Source organism: Solea solea, chromosome 21 (genome assembly GCF_958295425.1).
Source record: "Solea solea chromosome 21, fSolSol10.1, whole genome shotgun sequence".
In the NCBI taxonomy this organism is placed as follows: domain Eukaryota; kingdom Metazoa; phylum Chordata; class Actinopteri; order Pleuronectiformes; family Soleidae; genus Solea; species Solea solea.
The window spans coordinates 20,181,748-20,194,294 of record NC_081154.1 but is presented as its reverse complement, the minus strand read 5'-3'; the positions used below and the strand labels follow the sequence as shown (position 1 = coordinate 20,194,294).

The 12,547-nt window shown below is 43.2% G+C and overlaps 1 protein-coding gene across 2 annotated transcripts; it reads left to right on the top strand.

Annotated features, from left to right (window-relative positions):
- The first annotated feature begins 5,022 nt into the window (after positions 1–5,022).
- si:ch1073-416j23.1 (rac GTPase-activating protein 1) lies at positions 5,023–11,750 on the top strand. Of its 2 annotated transcripts, XM_058621707.1 has the most exons (17): positions 5,023–5,078; positions 5,348–5,449; positions 5,721–5,923; positions 6,033–6,172; positions 7,363–7,435; positions 7,518–7,571; positions 7,668–7,766; positions 7,867–8,011; positions 8,115–8,260; positions 8,904–9,065; positions 9,169–9,264; positions 9,583–9,781; positions 9,859–9,964; positions 10,310–10,442; positions 10,628–10,742; positions 11,345–11,462; positions 11,581–11,750. In XM_058621707.1, exons 2-17 carry the CDS (start codon positions 5,359–5,361, stop codon positions 11,621–11,623), a joined length of 1,923 nt encoding a protein of 640 aa, XP_058477690.1. In that variant the 5' UTR covers positions 5,023–5,078; positions 5,348–5,358; the 3' UTR covers positions 11,624–11,750. The 2 variants fall into 2 exon arrangements, 1 of the variants encoding a protein (XP_058477690.1); XR_009234233.1 differs by lacking the exon at positions 11,581–11,750 and having other exon boundaries at positions 10,310–10,449; positions 11,345–11,453.
- Positions 11,751–12,547: the final 797 nt, after the last annotated feature.

Below are 12,547 nucleotides of genomic sequence, written 5' to 3'. Positions count from 1 at the left end.
TCTCCCTACATATGCGTTTATCATTATTTTAACTTTATTTCCTTCAAATAGTAATCCCTAATCGTTTGTTTGCCTCCAAGTCAAATTTCTCCCTTAAAGCCTGAACACTGTACATATTGAACCGTGTACCCATTGCTGTAATGTGTGATGTGTGCCCGTCTCTCAAAGCCTCAGTCACTTATTCGTGGTTTGAATCTCTTGTCATGTGTTGTCCACCTCAGAATCTTTGCTTCGTTCTGTAGACCATACTTTTTAACTATCAAGTACCAAATCCACAATGTGTATTTAGTTATTGGGTCCAACAATCTCTCTTCCCTTTTAAACAATTCCCTATCAGTTATTAATATTTGCACTGGGCTAGCCCCCACCTTCATTTCCATACCCTTCCACCTAGCTACATATTCTCCATTACACCAACAAGTTACGGCCCTGAGCTGTGCAGCATAGAAGTAGTCTTGTTATTTTAGGTACTGCCATGCCCCCTTTGTCCTTGGGGAGCTGCATGGTTCCCCAAATGAACCTGGATATCCATCTATCCCACTCCATCAACTGTTTCTGTGGTATCATTACTGGAAGAGTTTGGAACAGGTACAGTAGCCTTGGTAATAAATTCATCTTAATTATTTCTATCCTTGAACTAAGAATAGTATTGACCATCTTCCTATATCCCGTCTGAGTTTGTGATTAATCCGAATGTAATTAGCAGTGTATAACTTCCCCACTCCCTTTGTGATGGTCACTCCCAGATATCTCATGGTTTCTGAATTCCACTTCATTTTGTATTTCTCCTCTAACTCTGGTGTAGGGGCATAGTTTATGGCCAAGATCTGTGTTGGTTACGTTCAGTTTGTATCCAGAGTAATATCCATACTCTTCCAGTAGATTCATCAGTGCAGGGAAGGACTCACTGGGTCGCTCCAGGTAGGCTTTCACATCATCCACAAACTGCCCCATCACCTCCACCCCTCTGATGCCCTGGTCCTGCCTCATCACCTGTGCCAATGGCTCTATGAATATTGTGAAGAGAGTTGGAGAGAGACTACACCCCTGTCTAGTAGACCTCCCCAGACAGATGGGATCCGTGAGACGTCCATTCACCTTGATCCTAGCTGTGGGCTCTTGATATAATGGCTTAATTCACTGGACAGATTCTTCTCTCCAACACCTAACATAAGTAAGTCCAAGTAACACTGTCAAAACTTTCTCTGCGTCTGTACTAACCTGGGGGTGGAGTGGCTCAGTGGTTAAGACCCTGTGTGCAAAGACTTCATGGTCGCAAGTTCAACTCCACCCCTGGCAGGTTGTACTCAATTCAGTTGTAAGTCACTTTGGATAAAAGTGTCATGTAACTAACTAAAGTTGCACTGTTCCTCGTTTGTTGAGTTTCTTCTACAGTGTGTATCACCCTCCTAATATTGTCCTGCGTCTGTCTTCCTGTAATAAAGCCGGTCTGGTCTTCGTCATGAATGTCTCGAATCTTTTGGAATGATTGAGGTACTGATATTGGTCTATAGCTGCTACAATGCTCTTTATCCTTGCCCTCTTTGGGTATGGTTGTGATAATGGCCTCCTTCCATGAGGGAGGGATTTTCCCTTCATTAATTGTGTGTCTAAATGAGGCCAACTATACCGGGGTCAACTCTTGTCTAAAGGTTTTATAGAATTCTGAGGGGAATCCGTCACTACCAGGAGATTTATTGTTCTTCATCCTAGAGATCGCCGCTTCCATCTGCTCCTCTGCCGTCAATAATGTATTCTGCTTTTCCCTAAAGATGGTAGATCCAACCTGTCCAGTACATTTCTCATATCCTGTTCGTCTGCCATTGCTGGTTGTGTGTATAAGTTTTGATAATATTCCCTGAATACTCTCTCTATTTCGTCCGGTTCAGTAAGCAAATCATTAGTTCGGGGGTCTCTAATGTTGTATATAGTGTTCAATGCTTGTTGTTTTCTTGTACGTCTAGCCAGTAACCTGCTTGCTTTGGGACCTCCTTCTTTTCAATATATGATTTTATTCTTTGTTTCTTCCACTTGTCTAAGTACCTCTGGATCACTTGTGGCATTATGTTTTCCCTCCAAGGCCTTTAAGTGTCCAATTTGCATCTGGTAGATCACTAGTCTGGATTTCTTGCCATCAAATTCCCCCTGATGACGGCCTTAAGCACATCCCAAACAATGCTTTTATCTACCTCCCCATTCTCGTTTTCCTCTATATACCTATTTATCTCCATTTTTATCCTTTCCACCAGGTCTTTGTCATTCAGTACCCCCACATTCGTCCTCCACACTGTAGTCCTCCTTCTCTTGTTTAAGCTTATTGTCACATAGACTGTGTTATGGTCTGATAAATCTGCTACCCCTATCCTACAGTCCTCTACCCTATGCAAACAGTTGAAACCAGAAGTTTACATACACTAAGATTATTATGCCTTTAAACAATTTGGGAAAGCCCAAATGAAGATGTCATGTCTTTGGAAGCTTCTGACAACATTAGAGTTCATTAGAGACACACCTGTGGATGTATTTTAAGGCACACCTGAAACACACTTCCTGTGTGCATTTGCAGACTGTAATCTGGCGTTTTTATGTGTCTTTTGGAGTAATGGCTTCTTCCTGGCAGAGTGGCCTTTCAGCCCATGTCGGTACAGTACTGACACACTCTTACCAGCTTCAGCCAGCATCTTCACAATGTCTTTTGCTTTTGTTCTTGGGTTGATATGCCCATTTCAGACCAAAGCACGTTCCTCTCTGGGACACAGGAAGGAGACGGGTTGTCTCCTTCCTGAGCGGTATGATGGCTGGACATTCCCATGGTGTTTATACTTGTGTATAATTCTTTGAACAGATGAACGTGGCACCTTCAGGCATCTGGAAATTGCACCCAAGGATGAACCAGACTTGTGCAAGTCCACAATTCTCTTCCTGATATCTTGGCTGATTTCTTTTGACTTTCCCATGATGTTACACAAAAAAGCAGTGTGTTTCAGGTGTGCCTTAAAATACATCCACAGGTGTGTCTCTAATGAACTCAAATGTTGTCAATAAACAATCAGAAGCTTCCAAAGACATGACATCTTCATTTGGGCTTTCCCAAATTGTTTAAAGGCATAATAATCTTAGTGTATGTAAACTTCTGGTTTCAACTGTATCTCCCTTTGTCATGAAGAAATAGTCCAGCCTTGAATACATTTGGTGTGGGTCTGAATAGTGTGTGTAGTCTCTCTCCAAGGGATGTAGGTTTCTCCAAACATCTACTATTCCCAAATCAACCAGTTGTGCGTTCATATATCTATTAAGCCATGTCCTATTCTTCTTCATACTAGTCGTATCTAGATTGTAGTTCATCGCCATATTCAAGTCCCCTCCACATATCAAGATCCCCTCTAGTTCTACATTAATGATGTCAAATAATGATTCAAAGAAGGGTTTCTTGCTATCTGGGGGTACATATACACCCTTTACCATAATATACCTTCCCTCTCTATCACACATTCCTTTTTCTGGTTCATATTTGGTTGAATTTCTTATTAATATGGCTACCCCTCTCCTATTGCTTTGTTTGTGGTAAGTGCTATAAAATGTGTTGTTATACCCAAATCTCTTTAGTTTCTCATGTTCCTCCGTAGACAGATGTGTCTCCTGCAGAAACACCACCTTTGCTAAATTTGACCAGACTACTCAGCCCATTCACATTCAGTGACATCACTTTAACACCTTCATGCTGCATTATACATCAGTTCCCCAAAGCACTTTCATTACCCATAAACTAAACATGGACACATAAAAATCATCAGCAACAGCTGTTCTAACTGACTCTCCAAACTGAAGTCCTCCATTAGTAAGTTCCCTTCTAGTACTCATCCCCTCTCGAATTTTGGCTTTTCGATGTTTTATAACTTCTGATTTAACGTCGACCCACTCATTCACTAAACCGGAAGTTCGAGATATGGTTCTCGTTACCTTCTCTTGTTTTCTACAAAGTTGGAGGTATTGAGTTTCTAATGTGATTTGGAAATATCCAAACTGCCCATAAAACTTTCCAAATTTCACACTTAACACTTAACAGGTTCTGTTAAAAGGTTGGAAAATGACGTTCAAACATAATTTCCGCCCTCGATGTTTATGGAAGACTGGATGACAAAACAAATTTGGTCCGTTTGACATATAATGGATGGAAATGGAAACATTGTTGAACTGAATGACTTTAATGTTAAATATAGCACAACTTGCTCTAATGAGATCTATAAGAAAGTCTCACAGAATATCCCAAAGGTTTTAGTCCAATCGATAAAAAATTATGTTTTTAACACAAAGTGAAGATAGATGATCTGGAACGAAAAATGGAATAATACGTTTTTAAGGCAGTATTTAGTCAATACTTTATATCCAAGTAGAACAAAAAGTTATAACAAATCTGAAATATCAACTATTCAAACAAAATACTTAAAATTCCCAATTCCCCTCAAGTATAAAGAAGTTCATTTTAAAACCATAAACAACATTTATCCCTCAAATGAATTTATGAAAAGTAGATTTAAATTTGTGGTAGAAAACTGTTGTATTTCTAATACGAATTAGAAATACAACCCCCCCCCCCCCCGGCCTGCTCTTAAGAATGAACTCTCCCTGTTACATAAAACCCTGAAACAAATAAATAGTCCCCATGCAAATAAAGTGTACAAATCTTTAGCAGAATTTAACCTTTCCTAAAGCCCTTGTTTGGTTGTTTGTTGTTGTATTATTTTTATTTTCTATTATTTATCTTACTATTTTGCACTTCTCATTCTTTCCTTCATTTTAAGGAAGTTGTTTGTCTGTTTAGAACTGTGATATATTGTTATATTGTGTTGTTCATATGAGGTGTTGTGTTTATGTGAGTTTGTCATCTTTCTTATGTCATTAAAGCTTTAAAAAACTGTCGCGTGCCACACTCCCGGGCAGAAGATGGCGCTCAAACACCAATGGACGGCGAGTCCCGAGGACGAGGAAGACGTGATGACGTCATAACAGACGCCGCTGATGGCCGCAGCTGCGCAAACGTTTGTGGACACGTGACCGCCGCGCGCTGCAGCTGCACCGTGAGTTTGTTTGTTTGTTTGTTTGTGATAAAACTCCCTGTGACGTCAGTCACGAGACACACAGACTTGAGTTACATATAAATCTAAAAATAAACGGTGACTTAATGATGACTCAGCATAAACGCGAGTCTTCATTTAGTTTGTGTCAATCATTATTTGATTAATTTTATATTTATTTTGTATCTTAGTTTGTTATTTTGTCACTTTAGCTTTTAATTCACGCAGCACTTTGTGTTACATGATTGATGATGTCATCACTGTGACGTCAGAGGCAGCAGTGATGGGAGAATCTCGTGTGATGGTGGAGGAGCTGCTCGCTCTCTGTCTGCAGAGAATCAACATGGAGGAGAACTCTGTGAACACAGAGCTGGGTCAGAACACACACACACACACACACACAAACACACACACAAACACACACACACACACACACAAACACACACACACACACACACACACAAACACACACAAACCTCATAGAGAAAACCAGTGATTTTAGCTGCAGGGACACAGGAGCTGCTGGTCCTCTGCTGCCTCGTGTGGTCACTTTGTGTCACTGGGTTAAGTCTGAATTCACTAAAATCAGACATTAGAACTTAGTGACGGAGGTGTGTGTGTGTGTGTGTGTGTGTGTGTCCTCAGAGTTCGTTGCCGTGGTGAGGAACTTCGAGGCGATGAGGAAGAAGTGGCTTCACGCCGAGCTGGAGCTGAAGAAATACAAAGAGCTGCTGGTGAAGTCAGACGTGGCTAAAGCTGCGCTGGAGGTCAAACTGAAACACGCTCGCAACCAGCTCGACGTCGAGATGAAGAAACGCTACAAGATCGAGGCCGACTACCAGTATCTGGTGAGGAGAAGGAGGAGGAGGAGGAGGAGGAGGAGGGGGGAGGCGGCAAGACCACACGTTCACACTGATGATGATGTTGTTGTTGTTGTTGTTGTTGTTGTTGTTTCAGCAGCGGCAGATGCAGCTCATGTGCGACATCCTCGTCCACGACAGTAAATCCAGCGCCTGTTTGAACGACGAGCAGAAATCACTGTTGGCAACGTTTGAGCATAAAACAGGAAACGTGACGCTGCACCGGAGCAACAAGAGGTACGTTCATCACCACGACAACAAAAACCACAGCAACAACAACAACCACTGCAACAACAGCAAAAACCACAGCAACAACCACAACCACAGCAAAAACAGCAAAAACAACAACAACAACCACAGCAGCAACAATCACAACCACAGCACCAGCAGCAACAACAACAACAACAACAACAACCACAGCAACAACCACAACCACAGCAACAACCACAGCAACAACAGCAAAAACTACAACAACAGCAACAACAACCGCAGCAGCAACAACAACAACAACAACCACAGCAGCAACAACAACAACAACCACATCAACAACAACCACAGCAACAACAACCACAGCAACAACAACCACAGCAGCAACAACAACCACAGCAGCAACAACAACCACAGTAGCAGCAACAACCACAACCGCAGCAACAACAACCACAGCAGCAGCAGCAATAACAACCACAGCAGCAGCAGCAACAACAACCACAGCAACAACAACAACCACGGCAACAACAACAACCACAGCAACAATAACAACCACGGCAACAACCACAACCACAGCAACAATAACAACCACGGCAACAACAACCACAGCAGCAACAACAGCAACAACCACAGCAGCAGCAACAACAGCAACAACCACAGCAGCAGCAACAACAACCACAACAACCGCAGCAGCAACAACAGCAGCAACAACCGCAGCAGCAACAGCAACAACAACAACAACAATCACAGCAGTAACAACAAAAACAGCATCAACAACAACGTGACCACCACAACAACAACGTAACCACAGCAACAACAACTGTCATCAAAGTTCAAAAGAAAACTACATTAAATAAAAACATCAAAGCTCAAAACCATCAAATATTGAAATTCTAACTTTCAATTTGTTTTCAAAGTAAAAACATGAAAGTTTCAGATGAGCTGATGAATGTTTCATGTGATGGTCAAAGTGATGTAGATCTCAGCTTTGACCACAGGGTGTCGCCTTTGTCATTAATAGACAAGTTAAACTGAATCAGGTGGAGAAGTGACAGGGTTATGAATGTGTGAATGATGCTGTGAACATGTGAGTGATAGTTGTGATTGTGTGAATGTGAAGGGAGGAATGAATGTTGCGAATCATATGAGCATGTGAATATTGTGAACGTCTGAATGTGTGAACACTTGGTGATAACACTTTCATGTGTTCATCTCTTCAGGTTGTCAGTGATCGATGAGTCGTCGTTTCTCTCTCACTCTGACATCAGCTACGATCGCACTGACGATGACGTGGTGAGAACATGACGCTGTGAAACTTCAGACGTTCACTTATAACTCAAAAATAATGAACGAGTTAAAATAAAACCTTTTTCAGGATTTAGACTCGACTGCGATCAAACCTCTGCGATCTCGAGCCCGAGAAAGGAGGGTGAGCTACAGCTGCACCGCCTGTTAGCATTTTAGCATGTTTGGTTGTTGTGCTAACACTCGGATGCTGTTGTTGTTGTTGTTGTTTTCTCTGCAGCGCTCGTCGATGGGTCCGGTTCTCAGCGTTCCGGTGGTGAAACGTGGGCGGGGAAGTAACATGTCGTCAGAGCTGACGGAGAGAAGAACTGTGGAGAAGGTGAAGATTACAGTTGGTCACGTGACTCAGGATTAAGCGGTGGGTCATGTGACTGTGTGTGTGTGTGTGTGTGTGTGTGTGTGTGTGTGTTGTGGCTCAGGAGGTGGAGACGGTGGTGAAGGCGTCGGTGACGACCCCAGACACCGGAGGTCAGATCCACATGGTTCTGGGAATCACTCAGGAGACGACGGAGAACCCACCGCGTACGTTCACTCAGGAGTGTGCGCTGTCAGTGGGCGGAGCCGGTGAGTCTCACAGTCGGCGACACTGTTGACGTCAGGGCCGTTACCATGACGACCTGATGAAAGTGTGACGGCCAGAATACAAGCGTGGTGTTTGTGGTTTCAGATCAAACGTCCGTGTGGTTTCCTGACGACGAGACGATGGCGGAGCCTGAAACTGACGCCATGACGACGGAGCCGAGTGTTCTGGTTCGACCGGTTGTGACGTGCAGAGTCGAGAAGAACCCCAAACACGTGTTCGTGTCCAAAACGGTGAACTTACGTCAAACATCCACGTCACATGTCACAGGAAACAACCGCGTCACAAGAACCAACCGCATCACCAAAACAAGTGGTTGTTTCTTGTGACGTGGTTGTGTCCGTGACGCGGTTGTTTCATGTGACGCAGTTGTTTCCGTGACGCAATTGTTTCATGTGGCGTGGTTGTTTCAGTGACATGGTTGTTTATGTGACAGGGTTGCTTCCGTGACGCGGTTGTTTGTGACGCAGTTGTTTCATGTGACGCGGTTGTTTCAGTGACGCGGTTGTTTATGTGGCGCGGTTGTTTCTTGGGACATGGTTGTTTCTTGTGATGTGGTTGTTTCCTGTGACATGTGACGTGGATGTTTGACGTAAGTGACGCGGTTGTTTATGTGACGTGGTTGTTTCCGTGGCGCGGTTGTTTCATGTGACACGGTTGTGTCTGTGACACAGTTGTTTCTGTGACACAGTTGTTTCATGTGATGCGGTTGTTTCATGTGACGCGGTTGTTTCATGTGACGCGGTTGTGTCCATGACGTGGTTGTTTCATGTGACGCAGTTGTTTCATGTGACGCGGTTGTGTCCATGACGTGGTTGTTTCATGTGACGCGGTTGTGTCCATGACGTGGTTGTTTCTGTGACGCGTTTCCTGCAGGTGATCCGGCCGGAGACGTGTTTGCCGTGCGGGAAGAGGATCCGCTTCGGGAGGATGGCGGTGAAGTGCAGGAGCTGCCGCGCGGTCGCTCACCCCGAGTGTAAACACAAGTTCATCGGCGACTGCTCGTCTGCAGCAGGAAGTATAGGTCACATGACACAGGTCTGTGTTTGTACCACCTTCATGTAACACAGCAGAGGGGCGTGGCTTACCCACCCACTCATTTTAATGACAGTAACTCATCTACATAAACGTTTCCTGTCAGGATCTATTGGAGAGTTTTGCTCCGCCCACTCATCCGCGTGTCCCTCGCCTGATCATCGAGTGTGTGAGTGAGATCGAGAAGCGAGGCCTGGATGAGGTGAACACATGAATGCTAATGCTGGTGGAGCTCTAGTTACTGTGGTTAATATTAATATAAATCCAGTCAATGCTGTAATAAGTGTTTAGTTAATGTTTTAATTCCTCAGTTATTATTATTATTATTATTATTATTATTATTATTATTAACTAAGTAATGATGAGTTATAGTTAAGTAATGATTCGTTAGTGCTATTCTACATCACTCAAGTTTGTTAAAACTGTTATTAACATTATCTTTATGGACTCTATTTCCATCACTTACATGTGTCAGGTGTTGAGTTTGTCTGTGTCTGTCCTTTGTCTCCGCCGTCCTCAGCGAGGACTGTACCGCGTCCCCGGCGGCGAGCGTCTGGTGAAGGAGCTCAGAGATCGTTTCCTTCAGGGAAAAACTGCGCTCATGTTGAGTAAAGTGTCCGACGTCCACGTCCTCTGTGGACTGTTGAAGGACTTTCTGAGGAAACTCAAGGAGCCGCTCGTCACCTTCAAGCTGCACAGGACGTTCATGGAGGCGTCAGGTGACCATGGCAACGCCTCCACCCTAATAATGTTCAATTATTATTGTTGTTTTTTTAAATGCACTTCACTGTTTCAGAACTCCCTGATGAAGACAGCAGCTCAGCCGTCGTCTACCAGGCCATCGCTGAACTCCCCAAACCCAACAGAGACACTCTGGCTTTTCTCATGCTGCACTTACACAAGTGAGACACACACACACACACACACACGCACACACTGTGAGACAGACGATGTTTGTAAACCACTCACTCTCCCACACCAAAGCTCATAGAGAAAACCAGTGATTGTAGCTGCTGGTCCTCTGCTGCCTCGTGTGGTCACTTTGTGTCACTGAGTTTAATCTGAATGAAAGAATTCATTAAAATCAGACATTAGAACTTAGTCGTGTGTGTGTGTGTGTGTGTGTGTGTGTGTGTGTGTGTGTGAGAGAGTGAGTGAGTGAGTGAGTGGTTTCGTCACTTTTATACGTTGTAAATCCTGTTGAGTTTATTATTCTAATCTAATCTGTGTTAATCCCGTGTCCTTAGAGTCATGAAGAGTCCTCGCTGTCAGATGGACCAGAATAATTTGTCTCGTGTGTTCGGACCGACCGTCGTGGGTCATGGGATGTCTGAGCCGTCGCCAACGACCATCATGAGAGACACAAACATCCAGCCAAAGGTCAGAGGTCAGAGGTCAGGGTCAGTGGGCCCATAATTCTGTGCAACTTTTTTTAACATGACAAACGATGTAGTTATAATCTGCTTTATTCTGTGAAATTAGACGAATAATGATGAATATTTACAGTAAAAAGGGATTAGATTAGATTAGATTAAATTAGATTCTTCAGATCTCTGTGTCCTCAGGTGATTTGTCGACTGCTGTCTCTCCCTGAAGATTACTGGAGACAAGTCCTCGCCGTCCACGCCGAGACACCACTGTCCTCCACCAGTAAGACCTGTGGACAGCAGGACAGACACGGTGTGTGTTTCTAACGTGTGTGTGTTTAACGTGTGTGTGTGCGTGTGTGTTTTAACGTGTGTGTGTTTCTAACGTGTGTGTGTGTGTGTGTGTGTGTCTAACGTGTGTGTGTGTGTGTGTGTGTTTCTAACGTGTGTGTGTGCGTGTGTGTTTTAATGTGTGTGTGTGTGTTTCTAACGTGTGTGTGTGTGTGTGTGTGTTTCTAACGTGTGTGCGTGTGTTTCTAGTGTGTGTGTGTGTGTGTGTGTGTTTCTAACGTGTGTGCGCGTGTGTGTGTGTTTCTAACGTGTGTGCGTGTGTGTGTGTGTTTCAAACGTGTGTGTGTGTGTGTGTTTCTAACGTGTGTGTGCGTGTGTGTGTGTTTCTAACGTGTGTGTGTGTGTGTTTCTAACGTGTGTGTGTGTGTGTGTGTGTTTCTAACGTGTGTGTGTGTGTGTTTCTAACGTGTGTGTTTCTAACGTGTGTGTGTGTGTGTGTGTGTGTGTGTGTGTGTGTGTGTGTGTGTTTCTAACGTGTGAGTGTGTGTGTGTGTGTTTCTAACGTGTGTGTGTGTGTGTGTGTGTTTCTAACGTGTGTGTGTGTGTGTGTGTTTGTGTTTGCAGGTCGTCTGTTTGAGCCGTTAACTTCTCCTGAACTCAACTCTTTATATAAAAGTCACACAAACAGAGGATCAGTGAGAGGACACAGCAGTAGACAGCAGGGACACACTGTGTCCAACATGTGAGACACTCTTTATCATGTTAGAAAAAACACAAACGTGTATACGTTATAAAAATGTAAATATTGTTACTTTGAAGATAAATGTGAATGTAAACCTGATTTAATCTTTATTTTTCAGTCGAGTCGAACCTGGAAGGAGATTCTTTACGTCACCGAGCTGAACGTGTGTGTGCGTGTGTGTGTGTGCGTGTGTGTGTGCGCTCCTAAATATTAAACATGAATAATGATCTTGTTTCTTAAAATCAAAGAAATGAAATGGTGAAAAATAATAAAAAGACACTTGCATCACGTTTGTGACGTCATTTATGAAGAAGCAGTTTCTTAATCTGGAGCGTCTGCTGTTACTCATGTGAACACTAGGGGCGTCTGTTTGAAAATGTGTCTTAATCTGGGACAGCTCTGTGGTCAAGAGGAAAGGAAATGTTTTAAGCAACTGGAATTAACCTGGATTGATCTTAATCTACATGTTTTACCACACGTCTTAATCCTCTTGTCCTGATTTTAGTTGACCTGGACCAGTCTTAATCTACAAAAGACAAGCATTGATCTATGAGAGCAGGAGGTCTTAATCTATGGAGATTAATGGTTATCTACCAGTCCAGGTGTTAATCTCCATGTTTTAGTGTAAAAGGTAATCTAATTTTCACTTTTTTCAGACTGCTGAAAGATTATAATCTGACGCGACATGAGACACAGAAACATGAATTACTCTTTTATCATCTGTAATCTGTAATCTGACTGTTTGTGTTGAGCAGGAAACAAAGAGTAAACATGAAGAATCTGACACTAACATTTATAGACAGATTGATGACATGAAGGAGTTATTTTTCACTGCAGCTCACTGCGTCATCATTCATTCATTCATTCATCAGAAACAAAGTGAACTCTGGGATTTCTACACTTCCTGTTTTTTCTGCTGTGATTTCATCACTCGTCACAGTTTGTTCTGAATGTGTGGAAATGACATGTGAGTGAAACATCCTGTCGTGTTGTCACGAGCTCTGACCTTTGTGTGTTTAATGTCACTTTTATGACTCAAACAATATTTTTTAGGTTTGGTGGAAGTGGGCGGAGTCTTATTCAGT

Bases quoted from the DNA above. Each gene is read 5' to 3' on its own strand.
- si:ch1073-416j23.1 (XM_058621707.1), top strand. From the start codon at position 5,359: ATGGGAGAATCTCGTGTGATGGTGGAGGAGCTGCTCGCTCTCTGTCTG. The intron at 5,924-6,032 runs GTGAGGAGAAGG...TTGTTGTTTCAG, and splicing joins AGGCCGACTACCAGTATCTG to CAGCGGCAGATGCAGCTCAT. The intron at 10,443-10,627 runs GTCAGAGGTCAG...CTGTGTCCTCAG, and splicing joins ACACAAACATCCAGCCAAAG to GTGATTTGTCGACTGCTGTC.